General features: G+C 44.0%; 1 protein-coding gene across 3 annotated transcripts in view; it reads right to left on the bottom strand.

The window, feature by feature from the left end:
- TENM4 (teneurin transmembrane protein 4) overlaps window positions 1-14,113 on the bottom strand; it is a gene marked incomplete at its 5' end in the record, with an annotated part of 367,633 nt that overhangs the window by 4,418 nt on the left and 349,102 nt on the right. For all 3 annotated transcript variants that reach the window (XM_082013817.1, XM_082013818.1, XM_082013819.1), the window contains 2 exons: window positions 6,227-6,369; window positions 10,839-12,453. In XM_082013817.1, coding sequence (XP_081869943.1) covers window positions 6,227-6,369; window positions 10,839-12,453 — 1,758 coding nt within the window. The remainder of the gene's footprint in view (window positions 1-6,226; window positions 6,370-10,838; window positions 12,454-14,113) is intronic.

The raw sequence follows: 14,113 nt of genomic DNA, 5'->3' as shown, positions 1-14,113 counted from the left end.
GTGCCTTCAGCATCTGCACAGAGCAGTGAGAAACCAAAGAAGCTCTGGGAGGTATTTGCCCTTCTGGAGTAGCACCTGGAGGCCACTTTGCTCACCTGGTCCCTGTATGGGCAACTGAATCAAACCCCTACTTCACACAGTCAATGGAGCCTTGAGTGTGTTCAGCTTGGTCTAAAGTTAATGCTTAGCTCTTTAAGTGAGCTCCACTGCCTGTATAGACCAGATGCTGACAGACTACAGTGGGTGCACACATCTAACACACATGGAGACACCTACATCTACATGTCTTAGTCCTGAATTCAATCCTAGCCCCTAGCAGCTGGTCATCTGAGCTGCCCTTTCGGCTCTCTGATGAGTCACTCAAATGGGTGAAAAAGTTGAACATAATTTTTGACACTGCGGGGAGTCCTGTTGGGCCACCAGTTGTTGCTCTACAAGGGTGCAGGTAACCCATGCTGTAGACACAAGGAAGTGCAGGAAACTCTAGGGTATCTCAAATAGCACCAGCAACTGTGTTCATTGTAGATCTCTGCTGGCTATAATGGAAACTTGGATACTAAGTTCACTGTCAGAGACCTAAATTTACGTGTTTTTATGAAGAACAAAATCACATCCAAAGGGTTTTCCACTGGGGACTGGTTACAGGCCTTCAGGATTTCCCCTTCTTTTGTCACGTAGTGAAGTAGATCAGACACGTGCAACGTTGTAATGCTGAACATCATCATTGCTTAACTATTATAATAACTAAAAACATCTCTGTTGTCTTGAAAATGGACCCAGGATGACTTTGAAATGACTTTTTGAGTGTGTTTCTTTGATAAAAGAGTGTATTATTTGGGAACAGCACTTTTTAAAAAGAAAAGCAAACATATCCAACAGAAAAAAACCCTCCAATAAATTCAGGCAAACCACAGTACAGCTAGCTTGTATGCTCTGCTCTGAATATAAAGGGGGTGGAGGCAAACAGATTATATGTAGTTCAAAGAGGTAGTGTATCCCTGACTTTGAAATTACTATTTCTGTTTCATCTTAGAACTCATTTTAATGAACTGGCAAGGGAAGAAAACCAGAAAATTTCCATCCAAGGCTGCAGTGACGTGGTATTCTCTAAAAAATGCTGCAGCTTTTAGCAGCTGTAAACCAAGGTACTGGTAAAACCAGTTTTATGGAAGAAAGAAGGGAATTCACAGTTATTTTATTTCAATATTTGTTGCTAGATGTGACTGACAAATACTGGGTTTGTTTTTCCTCACAGTCTTTTTTAATCAGATGTCCTTAGGTGACATTTCACTTTATCTAGTAAGAACCCACTGGAGAGAAGAGAATGACCTTCATCATTTGTTCGCTGCTGTGCAGAGCTCAAGAGAATGGCACATTACAGAGATCTCTGAATAGCCTCTTGCGTTTTGCTGGCACCTCTTGAGGATTCAAAATACCATAGCCAGATACTATCATCTGTTGTTTTTAAATATCGCCTTCCAGTGTGAGACTGAAAGCTTTAATTTCCCATCAAGGATCCAAGATGTGAAATACGTGAACATGTTTCCAAGTTTCTCTATATCCTTGTGCTATTATACACAGATAGGTGTTTCTCTTAGCGCCATATGGCTTACAACGCAGAAAGCCACTTCTTCCAAACGGCTTGGAAGTTTTGACTTCTCCGAAATATTCTTCACCATTAACTCCTTCCTATTTACCCCCTAGTTCTCTCTTAACAAAACCGTTCTTCAGAAACCAGCCTCTTCCCTCCATTCCACCTGACCATCACCTGAAGGTGAGTCCCCATTCGGATGTCCCCCCACAAACTCCCCGCCGCTGGAGGCGCAGGAGAAGCCCGTCAACCACAACAGCCTGTTGGGCACCCACCCACCGGCGCGGCATCGTGCCCGCTTAGCAACCTGCCAACCGTGAGTGCAAGTGGGGCAGCGAGGTGAGCGATTGGCCGGCAAGCCCAGCGCTGTAGGTGCCCATTGGTTAGCAACGAGCGACACACAAGTGCTAACTCTTGGGATCAGAGGACAGGTCTCCACCACCCCGCCAGTGTACACAGCCGCAGGGGGATAATGAGGTTGAGCTTGTCAAGCCGATCTCCATCTGAGGGGAAATGAGAGGATTTGTCTCCTTCTCTTGCTCATCTATTTTCATAAAGCTGCACAAGCTTAATCTCTTTGAGACTTCAACTCCCTTCCCCAGATCAGATACAGTGAAAACTGGCCACTACTTTTGCAAAACATATCTGAGGGCTACTGGACAGATGTGCAGACAGCATGATGGCCCAAGCCCAGGAGAAAGCACCTGCCATGTGAGGATGCCCTCCCTGAGTGATGAACACTGGCAGAGACAGACCCTCAAACAGATTGTCCTTGGGAGAAGCTCTGCCAGAAAACACAGCCCTACAGCTCACTCCCTGGCTGAACACCCCAGAGCTGCCCTTGCCCCCAAAATGCTGCTCCATAAGGGGTGCCAAAAGCTGCTCCTACAGCACAGCCCGTAACGGGCACTGCAGAAAACAGGACTTTTCCTGGAGGCACAGTGCTCGTGGGATGGAGAGAAGGGTAGTTAATAATATGATGTAGTTAATGATATAAGTGCCGATTCCAAAACACCCCTCCCTGCACATAGAGCTGTTCTGGCCCCAGCAATTACCTGACAGTTCAACAAGACAAAAGGGAAGGAAAAAAAAAAAGAAGAAAAAAAAGAAGAGAAATTGGATCCAGGTGCAGAAGCTCCACAATATGCCAGAGGTCACCCAGAGTCCTCTGGTGGCCAATAACACTGAACTTGTTCAACAAACAATTTAGTGACAGCCTTGCGCTCACAGGGAGGAGCGGGAGAAAGTGCTGCACGACAGAGTATTGGATTTTAAATGTCACCCCAGAGCTGCGGGGGTTACTGCAAGGTTTATGACACGCTGGCTGTTTCTGAGCTCGTGGATGCTCAAACTCAGAATTATCTCTCCCATCTTGAAGCCCTGCAAGGCAAGTACCAACGCTGCTTTGGAAGAAGATGCTAGGACCCTCTGGTTATGCGCTCTGAAGAGATATGAAGCAGCCATTTATGTGGGGTTAGTTGCTTTGCTGTTGTGCTCCTGTTATTCACTCCTCTCTGATGAAAGAACTGACTCAATCTGCTGGGCGATGGCTTTGATCAGTGAAGCCAGTGGAGTAACTCAAATTTACTTTGGTCTATCACAAGGAGGTATGTGACCCAGGAAAACCAGGGATCGGAAGATGCAGAGATGAGAAAGCTGCGATACATCACTCAGTGAATATCTCTGGATTTCAAGCAGGATGGGCATTGTCCACTGCCTTGTCCAGACTACTTTTAAATGTCAAAAAGATCTAGAGTTTCCTCCATATGCTCTGGAAGAGCACAGAATCATAGAATATCTCAAGTTGGAAAGGGACCCATAAACTGCGTCCCACTCACAGTTTGACCAGTCTTATTATCTGAAAATATTTCCTGAGCTTCCATTTAACATTGTTTAATTTTGTCATTTGCTATGTGAAACTTTCAAAAGTTTATATTTTCTTCCACATGCTTCATCAATAAATACAGAGACAACCAGTATGAAGGAAGGCTGGATTGTGTCTGGGAGTGTGTTGGGAAGTGGAAGGGTTGGGCATGAACAGAACTATGTGTGAAACATCATTGTTGAATGCAGGGAGAGGCTTGGGAGAAAATGGATCATATGTTCAGGTATCGTATGTGAACGAATTTATTTTATGCAAATATGTGCCTACAACATGCTGGATGTGAAAGAAAGGAAGGGAATCCTGCTCTGTAGCATTTGAGAGCCACTCGCTATCACAGTGTGATCCTGCAACTGTAGACTAAAATGAAAACGCTCATGTTGTGTTGCTGTCATAACACAGGGGAAGAATATGAAACAACCCACAACGGTTAAATTCCACTTTCAAGACTGTCAGTGTAGAGTGACTCATCTGGAAGCACGATGGCTGCAGGAAGCCCTCTTTTACTAAGCAGGTCCCTGCACAGTCTTCACTGCAGCTTCTTGCTTTAAAAACCTGAAGGGGACATGGAGGTTTTCTTCTCTTCTTATTGCTCATTCAGGCAGATTCACCTAAAATGGGTGGATGGAAGGGAGGGCTCCTTGGTTTTATTTCCAGCTCAGCTGCCTGTATGAGTAAGTGTCAGTCTTCATCTCAAGCTGTCACTGAAGTTACGTAGCTATTCAGTAAGTCTAATAATGATAACAAAATAATGATAAAATATTGATATAATAATAACAATACCACCACCAATAATAATAATTTCTATTGCAGTTCTGTGAGAGTTATTGTCTACTGCATGTAACAATTTAGAGACAATCTTTTGTGCGGTCTCTGAATGAGCCTTCCCTGTTTGCCTTCTCCTGTACAGCTTTGCCTGGGGAGACTGTCACATCAAAGAGGAAGAAAAATCCTGCGGCTATTTCTCATTACAGGAATCATCTCTATTAGCATCTTATTGTTTAATCCAAGGAAGAGAGAAACAAAAAAGGAGTCTTTGAGATCCAAAACACAACCAAGTGACTGCGGCATAGTGGTTTTCTAACGTCAACTCAGTCATGGTAGAAAAAGGCACAGTTCTTTTGGTCACCCTCTATTATAAAGTGATATGACTTAATAATATATATCTCTAGTTGAAGCTGGTACATTTTAGCTTGTTTTCACCATAGCTATGAGGCTGAGTACCAAGGTTAGGCTGACACATGACTATTTTATTAATCCACATTCATGCCTCCGAGTGATACTTTTTGTGGTTGGGGAAACGTGACACTATTTTACCTCCTGGTTTAGTATGTGTACAAGACCTCAAGAATCTGCTGCAGGACTGTGAGATTTCAATGATTCTTAGATAAAGAGGCTAGGCAGGCAGTTGGGATGAATTCCGCTTCCTACTGTTCTAATTTCATTAGCAGAACTATTCAGGGTATCTCCTGATCTCCCCAAACAAATTGGAACCTCACAGCTCTCGCAATGTTTGAATACACAGCAATCATAGAATCACAGAATCATGGAATCTTTTGGTTGGAAGGGACCTTTCAAGGTCATCTAGTCCAACCCCCTGCCATGAGCAGGGACATCTGCAACTAGAGCAGGGTGCTCAGAGCCCTGTCCAACCTGACCTGGGATGTTCCCAGGGATGGGGCATCTACCACCTCTCTGAGCAACCTGGGCCAGCGTTTCACCACCTTCATTGTCAAAAATTTCTTCATTAGATCTAGTCTGAATCCTCTCTCTTTTAGTTTAAAACCGTTACCCCTTGTCCTGTCGCTACAGGCCCTGCTAAAAACTCTGTCCCCATCTTTCTTATCAGCCCCTTTCAGTCCTGGCAGGCTGCAATAAGGTCTCCCCGGAGCCTTCTCTTCTCCAGGCTGACCAAACCAGGAATTTAGACTAAAGAGGATTTGGACTAAACAGATGAAAGCAATCCCAGAATAAAATCAGGCTAGGTGATGAAAGAGTATCCTGAGAGTTAAATGACTTTTTCAAGGTTACACAACTGATAAGCAGTAGAGCTGGGAGTAACTCCAGGATCTTGACCCAGTATGCTAACCTTTAACAGCGCTGCCTCCATCTTTCAGCTGAATAATTCCCAACAGGAAGAGAGGGGGAAATGACTGGGCTGTAAAAGCTTTTTTCTTGCCAATTTCATCACTGAATTTTGTGCCAGCATCTGCCAAAATGGCTTGTGATGCAGGCATGTTTTTAAAAGCAGGACATGGTGACTTGGGAGTGAACCCAGCCAGGTAAAACAAAAGTTAACTTTCATCTAAAACTTCTTTCTGGTGAGACCCACTGCAGTGCAGAATGGTGTCTTAGGGAAGTACTGGGTCTTCTTGTTTAAGACATTTTAAACCAGACTGAATAAGTTTCTAGAAAAAAAATCTGTAGATTTGTGGTGCAAAGGTCTCGAATTTAGCCTGCAACATGTGATAACATGGCCTTTAGTGGGAGAAAGAAAGAGTAACACACCATTTCACTGAGCAACCACCAGAAAATATCACAGGAAAAAACACCATGGCAGTAAGGTATTTAAGATGTGATTATTCAGCCAGATTTCACTACTGCACTGTGGGGACTGACTCTCTCTTAATCTCCCAGCGTATCTGGGAGAACATAGAATCATAGAATCCTGACAGAGGTTTTTTTAATAAAGATTGCAGCTGGATAGTTTGCTGATAAGGGTGTGAGATGCAGTATGGAGTTGCATGGATCACCTTGCTGTTGTCCCATTCTTGAGTTTTCATCTGTGTGTGGATTAGCTCATAGGATGGCTCCATTGCATCCATGTCTGGCTTTGGGTAGCCAGGAATGACGTTGTGTAGCTGGAACCCGAAGGTGAGCAGCCAACTGTTGACATCTGGAAGGGAAGAGAAGCATAAATCAGATGATTAGCTGATCTCTCAAGCAGGATTGCCCAGGAGAAGGCACAGAGGAGGACCCTGTGGTGCCTGGCACTGTAGCAGTCTGGCTAAAATGATGTGTCTACTTCATATGAAGAGTACAAATCTTAACAGTCCTTGAAAGAACAGTGTGCCAAAGCTGGGCTTTCCACCTCCAACCACAGTCCATTTCTGCATTTTCCCAGCTCTGAAACAGAAGCGTTGGCGGTGACCAAATGGCCCACATCAAAGCCAACTCCATGTCTGCCCTTCGTCAGCAGGAACCAGGCACTGCTCCAAAGTATGCAGGAGAAGCACAGGAACAATACACTAAGGGAGGCGGAGATGCTCTGGCTGAATGGGAGGTGTTGTCCAGTCCTACAGTCAGCTCTGAACACCTCACACAGTACTTCTCTTCCTGAGGACTCTCAAAGGACCGGCGGGCTGAAGGACAAATTTAGAGCTATGTGAGCCAGAATACTAGGACATCCAGGATGAACAGCATGGTCATTTAGCAGGTGCTCATGGAAGAGGCTCTGGACATATCCTCTGCTTGTTCCATGGCATTTCCACCTCAGTCCTAAGTTTCTTGGCATTTTTCATAAGAAGGTGTAGTCTGAGTATTAAACCAGTGTAAAGTCACACATCATCTTTTATAGTGACACTTAAAATCCTCCACACTACCTGACAAAGTACATTATAGTAAAAATAAGTGTACGGATACAAGACTACTTTGCTTGGGTACTTTTCACAAACCTCTTAGAAGTCCATGGGTGGTGAGAAAACTGACGGCTACAAGTGATAAACTATTGTCCTATGCAAAAGGAGGACCACTGGCACTAAAGGGGACACGATGGAAAACCCAGCCATTTGGGACATCCTAGAATCATGCAATGGTTTGGGTTGGAAGGGACCTTTAAAGGTCGTCTAGTCCAAACATCATTCCTGCATTCACTTGACAGTACAGACTACAAAGTCTTCCCTGATTATTGATTGCACAGCTATTAGGAATAGCAGATGAACGTTAATCTGCTGGAGGAAATAATGACGAGGCTGGCTAGCTCCTAGATCTGCTTGAGATCAGCATCACTTCCCCCCTTAACGTCAGAGCATTTGGTGATCTCATCTTGTTTGCCTTCACTGAACTCTAGAGGACACACCTGCTACAACCCCCAAGCAATATGGTGTGCATTTGGCACACAAATAGTAACTGCAAGAAAAAGAAAGATATGAAGGTAAAGTTTAACTAATATCATCTCCTAAGGGTCTTAAGTGTTTTGGATGTAACTGGGATTGTGTTGGTGGTTGCTCCGCTTCGAGCTGGACGTGCAAGGGGCTTGATTTTCATTTTGCTAAATTCAATAAATGTTGTTGAAACAGTCTGAAAAAGGGATCAACTTAAAGACTCGAATATGCATCTTTGAATGCTTTTTCTCTATTCCCCATGAGCATAAATGACTGTTTTGAAGAGCTGGTCAGAAAAGAAATTACGGATGCAAGCGGCAAATAAAGCACTTCCAGACGACTGGAGAACCAGGAGCCAAACACACACACTATCTGTTGCTTGTTTTCTTACAGGCCAAAATGTTGAGATTGGGCAGATGTCCAAAAAGCCCTTGCGACAATCCATGTGGAAGGGGGAGGATTTCTGTAATAAAAACACTTCTGTTCACTCAATCTACAGATTGTTTTTGGAGTGTCTTTGAAACAGAGAGGTTGGAGGGAGGGAAAGAAATTAAAAGGCTCATTTGATTATTTTTTTGCTTAGCGCTAAGCCAGTCTGCTTCCAAATCCTCCTCATGTGAAGTGAAGACCTTTGATGTACATATTGTGGACCAGGTGGTCAGGAGAACAAAGTAAAACAGTGAAGGTCGGCATTGGTGCAGGAACCATTTTCCAAGCACTTCACAAATGTTAAAAAGGATACAGAGCAAGGATGCTGAACAGCAGAAAAATATGTAACATGTCTGGAAAGATTCAAGACAGTCTTTTTTTGCTACTTCTCAGAAAACTGACTTTCAAAACATTTGCAAACAGGATTTTGTGCTTTTTGGGAAGAGGTGTCGGAATACCCAGAAAAAAAAAAAATCCAACCCCCAAAAACATAGGAGGAAGGTGTGGAGCTGAGAAAACAGAGGGGAAAACATTAATTTGCCAAGAGGCAGTGACAACTTTTTTGACAGAAAAGTACATTTCACATCAGAGAGTTTTTTTTCAGCTACAGTAACCCTGCCAACACATTTCACAGTAAATTCATTTGAGGGCAAAGAAAAAGAGTGCTTAATGCAGACACATGTAATGGAAATGTCAGTTCAATCCATCAGGATTGCTGAAGCTGGCAGCAAAGCTCTGCGCCATGAAGTGTACAATCGCTAAAATATTCATGTTTAACAATGGGCCTCTCAAAACACAAATACCTGCTTCTCCTGCTCTCCCCTCCATACGCCTCTAATTTGTACCCACAAGCTCAGAAACCTCATCGTTGGAGACCAAAGCGTGTGTCGTTGGCCCAGGTCCTGGGTGCTGAGCTCCCCTAAGGACAGCGGGTCACAGGGTGGTGATGGAGGGACAGAGAGTGGTTCCCCGTGCCCGCGCCTGGGCAGATTCGGTTGCGATGACAAGCACACGCTCATCGTGGGTCCTGCCCACGAGGCGCCTGAACACTTCAGCAGAAAGAAATGCCAGAGCGGCAGCCTTGCATCATGGCGCTCACCCTGTAACGTGACCTGTTTCTTCCATGCACGGGGAGAGGAGAAACTTAAAAAACATATTTGGGCTTTGTATCCTTGAAAGACTGAAAATAGAACTTTTAAGACCATGGAAAAAGTTATTTGGTGCATATAAAATATTAAAGGGACAGATTTGGACACCTTGATTTTATTACCAGAGCTGGGTGGGAAGCTGTTCACCTCTTCCAAGACAGGACTGGAAATTTTGTCCTGTCTTAACTTGAGCAGGAAAATAAAAATCTGTTAATATGTCATGAAGAAACTGTTAAAAAACTAAATCAGTTCAAGACAACAATTTCAAATTAAGATCTTCCATTTTGGTTTCGACTCCTTAATTTTTCTTTTCCGGTTTTCAATCATTAGTTTACACTTAACTTGAAAAGGTTGAAAACCAAAAAGGAATTTTTGTTTTAGGCTATTTTGGGATTTGTCATTTAGACAATTTTGAGAGCTGTTTACAACATTTCTGCAGAGAAATCTTTCAAGCTCAACCCTCTCCCATAAACAAATTCAGTTTTGACAAATGAGCGAGCATTTTCTGATAAGAGAAGTTATCTTGAAGTATCCCCTGCCAGCCTTAATTATTAGAGTGAGGCCAACACACAGGATCTTAGTCTGCATCTTTTGGCATATTTTACTTCCCTCATGGCATCATCTTCTCAGCTCTGGAGAAAACAGCTTTTCATTAAAAAAACCCCAAACAATCTAATCCTTATGATTATTGCAGAAGAACCTGAAAGCACAAATCCTAATGGCTAGAAAAACAAGTGAAATAGCATTATGCAGGATTTTTATTTTGTAACATTTTTTGCTGTTAAGCGAATCTCATCACTTAGGGAAATGCAAATATTGTTGCATATGGGAAAGTTGTGATAGATGCAGCAGGAGCATTACAAAATTAACTGTATCTCCTTAAGAAGCATAGACATTTGATTTCTGATTGTGTCACCTAGTTTTCCAATGGGAAGTATATAGAAAAAGAGTCCCACCAAAACAGTCCTCTCAAACACTGCTACCAGTGTTGCACAAAGTATGAACGTAGGAAGGACATTTAACCTACAGAATGATTTTCTGTATAAAAAACATACATAGAGCTCATGTTATTGCCATTTTACGAAGTCCCAGGGGAAGCAGTTCAGAGGTTATGTCAAGCTGTGGGGTAGGTATGCCCTAAAATCTGGCCTTCATGTCTAACGCACCTGTTATTATTGACTGTTAGTAGATACTGCTAATTCTGTGGGGCAGATTAACTTTGAACGACATGGTTAATGTAGTGTGCTCTGAAATGGTTGACTGTAATCAAAGGTTTAAGTTGCTGTTGCCATTCTGCTAAAACAAGTCTGCATGTCATTTGTTTAGTTGCAAACAAATCTCTAGGCAAAACTGTGTAAACAGAGCTGCCCCTCTACAAAGAGAAAGGTTATCAGGACATTAATTGGCAGCTAAACCTGGCATATCTGGAGAAACGAAAAACTGGAAGCGAAATAAAGAGAACAAACACCAAGGAAGAGAAAAGAAAATGGGTTTGGGAATTACAATCTCCATCTGTGCTAATGAATTAAACATACCTTGGGCCGTAAGGGTCAACTGGCAAAGAAAAGTTTGCGTCTGTTATATTAAACACTGGAAAACCTCATGGTGACCAGGATACTGAGAGAGAAGAAACCTATTCACTGATGGCAAGCTGATGAATATGTTAATTAATTTAAATGTCTTACCTGTCATGTAACATTTGATATCCTGAGAGTTGCTAATGGGATTGTTGTTTTTGAACATATACAGGTTGAAAGGCATTATGTTATTGCTACGCAGATGCTTCCACATGTCATGGTCTGGACTTGTCCACCGACCCGCTAGCACATCATAGTCTCTCCGTCCCATGTGGATAAGCTTTGTGAGGGGGTCATACAGTCCTCCGTGGTAGCCAATGATGATCTGGAAGTTGGGATTCGTGTCCATATAGATCTCCCCATATGCTGTGTACAGTATCTGCTTAATCATTAAGCCAGTCCCACTGAAGACAGCCAAAGGAGTGCCAATATTATCACAGGCTATATAGAATTCGTCGCCGCTGCTGAGCTCCATTGCAAAGAGGTGGCCTTGGAGGTCATAGTAGAGGGAGGTGATCTCAGAGCTCGAGTGGTTGTATAAATGGGTGACCTTGGTTGGGCTGGTCAGGTCTGCATAGAAGAACTGCAAGTGATGGCCATGGCTGGTTTTGCTGGAGACTCTCCTTCCTAAACCATCATAACGGTATTTCACACTCCACCCACTAGCTTTATTGTAGGCTTTGATGAGCAGGCCAGCTGAATTATACTCAAAAATATCATTGCCTCTTTGCTTCAGGAAGCCATCGTCATCCATTTTGTACTGCACATCCCCCAGTCTAGTAATCCTATCCCTGAGGTCGTACCTGAGCGGTGTAAGGCGGGCACTATTCCCCGGACTCAACAAATGGAGGTTTCCGTTTAGGTCATAGCTGTAACGCCAGAGTGGTTTGTCATTGATAGACACTGTCTGCAACTGCCCATCAGCATCATACTCATATGAGTACCTAGTTGTGTTTGCGTAAGGGCCAACCTTCAACTCTTTCTTAACCACTCTCCCCATGTTGTCATACTGCACAGTCATCCAGTACATCAGCGACCGGAATATCTCGTACTGGATCTCCTTCATCCTGCCATAGGCATCAAAATGTTTAGTGTGAGTCATGACAGCAGTGGTGATAATCTGGTTGATATCGTAGTAAATTACTCCAAATTTACCAAATTGCTCAGTTTTGCCTGACACATCATCGTACCTGTAGAGATCAATGGGTAAAGGTGTCTCGTTGATGACCGCTTGCATGCTGGTCACCCGAAAGCTGTTGTCGTAATTATAGTCAAAGCGTGCATTCACCATGCCTTCCTCAGTGAAGCGGAAAATCTGTCGATCAATGAGGGGTCCTATCTGTCTGTATCTGATTGTACATGTGAACCCTTCATTCTGCAAATTTATTGTCTTCAGCATGCCAGCAGTTTCATCATAGGTGAAACTGATCTTTGTGGTGTCGTAGAGCATCTCAGCTAACTTGGACAACTTTCCATACTTGTAGATGACACGTCTCCCTGTCCCCAAGTACAAAGTGTGGAGGAGCTGTTCATCCTCTGTGAAATCCTGAATTACTGAGGCGTTGCCTTCTGGTGGCCGGTAGATGTTCCTGTAGTAACCAACGGAACGAATGGTTTCTAAAGTCTGACGGGCAACGTTGGGCATGGTCACCGATGACAACCGGTCATTCTTATCAAACTCAAAGATGTACTGTCTCTGGCTGTGAAGGAGCAGCACCATAGACTGGATGGGAAGGAGAAAAGTATAGATTATATTCCTGGTTTTCAGGCAAAATTAAACTCAACTCTCACAAAATCACAAGAACCTTCAATCAAAAGAGCAAGTGAGATAAATCTCTGCACGCACAGGATTAAATGGTGAGAGGTATGGAGCTGCATGGCACATCAAATGTCCCCAAGTAGGAGTGGGTCAGAGGAAGAAGCAGTTAATGCAGTGAGGAAGTTCAGAATGCTCAGTTGTTTGAATCGATACCCTGTAGCTAGCTGCCTCTACCCAAATTCCCCGAGACAATAGCTTTTACAGACTAAATAAGTAAAATTGGCAGAGGGACTTAAACAATGCTTGAAAAGTTACCTGCGACACCTTCCAATGCCCAATTAATTCATTGTGTCTCCGTATCTTCCATTAGTCTCTTACTGCAAACTTCTGCCTGCATGCTTACTTGTACCGGGATTTTTTTTTTTGCATGTAACAAGCAATCCACACAGGTTGTATAACACAAGGGGCAAGTCAATACTTTTTGCTTTTTAAAAGCCATGTTACTGTAGTTTCCTTAAAGTGTTGTAGGGCTAGGCTCTGTGCAAAATTCAGGAATTTAAAATTCCACTCCCAGGTGTGCACCTTACAAATCTATAGGACACTATAAATACACTCTACGGATAGCGTAATGATGAATGGTAATACTCAAAAGAATTTAAGTCCTGTGCAAATCTACAAAGCAACCCACCTAGTGGTTGAGGGAAAGGCTACGGATGTTGTCTGCCTGGACTTTAGTAAAGCCTTTGACACCATCTCCCACCTCATTCTCCTAGAAAAGCTCATGGATTAGACAGGTGTACTCTTTGTTGGGTAAAATAACTGGCTGGACGGCTGAGCCCAGAGAATCGTGGTAAATGGAGCTAAAACCAGCTGGCGGCCGGTCATAAGCGATGTTCCCCGTGGCTCGGTTCTGGGGCTAGTCTTGCTCAATATTTTTACTGATGATCTGGATGAAGGCATCGAGTGCTCCCTCAGTAAGTTTGTAGATGACACCAAGTTGGGCGGGAGTGTTGATCTGCTGGAGGGTAGGAGGGCTCTGCAGAGGGATCTGGACAGGCTGGATCGATGGGCTGAGGTCAACTGTATGAGGTTTAATAAGGCCAAGTGCCACGTCCTGCACTTTGGCCCAACAACCCCATGCAACGCTCCAGGCTTGGGGAGGAGCGGCTGGAGAGCTGCCCGGTGGAAAAAGACCTGGGGGTGCTGGTTGGCAGCCAGCTGAACATGAGCCAGCAGGGTGCCCAGGTGGCCAAGAAGGCCAACAGCGTCCTGGCCTGTATCAGGAATAGTGTGGCCAGCAGGAGTAGGGAAGTGATCGTGCCCCTGTACTCAGCACTGGTGAGGCCGCAGCTTGAATCCTGTGTTCAGTTTTGGGCCCCTCACTACAAGAAGGATGTTGAGGTGCTGGAGCGTGTCCAGAGAAGGGCAACGAAGCTGGTGAGGGGTCTGGAGCACAAGTCTTATGAGGAGCGGCTGAGGGAACTGGCGGTGTTCAGTCTGGAGAAGAGGAGGCTGAGGGGAGACCTTATCGCTCTCTACAACTACCTGAAAGGGGGTTGTGGTGAGGTGGGTGTTGGTCTCTTCTCCCAAGTAACTAGTGATAGGACAAGAGGAAATGGCCTCA

This window comes from Phaethon aethereus (genome assembly GCF_964289735.1).
Source record: "Phaethon aethereus genome assembly, chromosome: 1".
In the NCBI taxonomy this organism is placed as follows: domain Eukaryota; kingdom Metazoa; phylum Chordata; class Aves; order Phaethontiformes; family Phaethontidae; genus Phaethon; species Phaethon aethereus.
The sequence above is the reverse complement of the archived record's forward strand: the minus strand, read 5'-3'. Positions and strand labels throughout refer to the sequence as shown.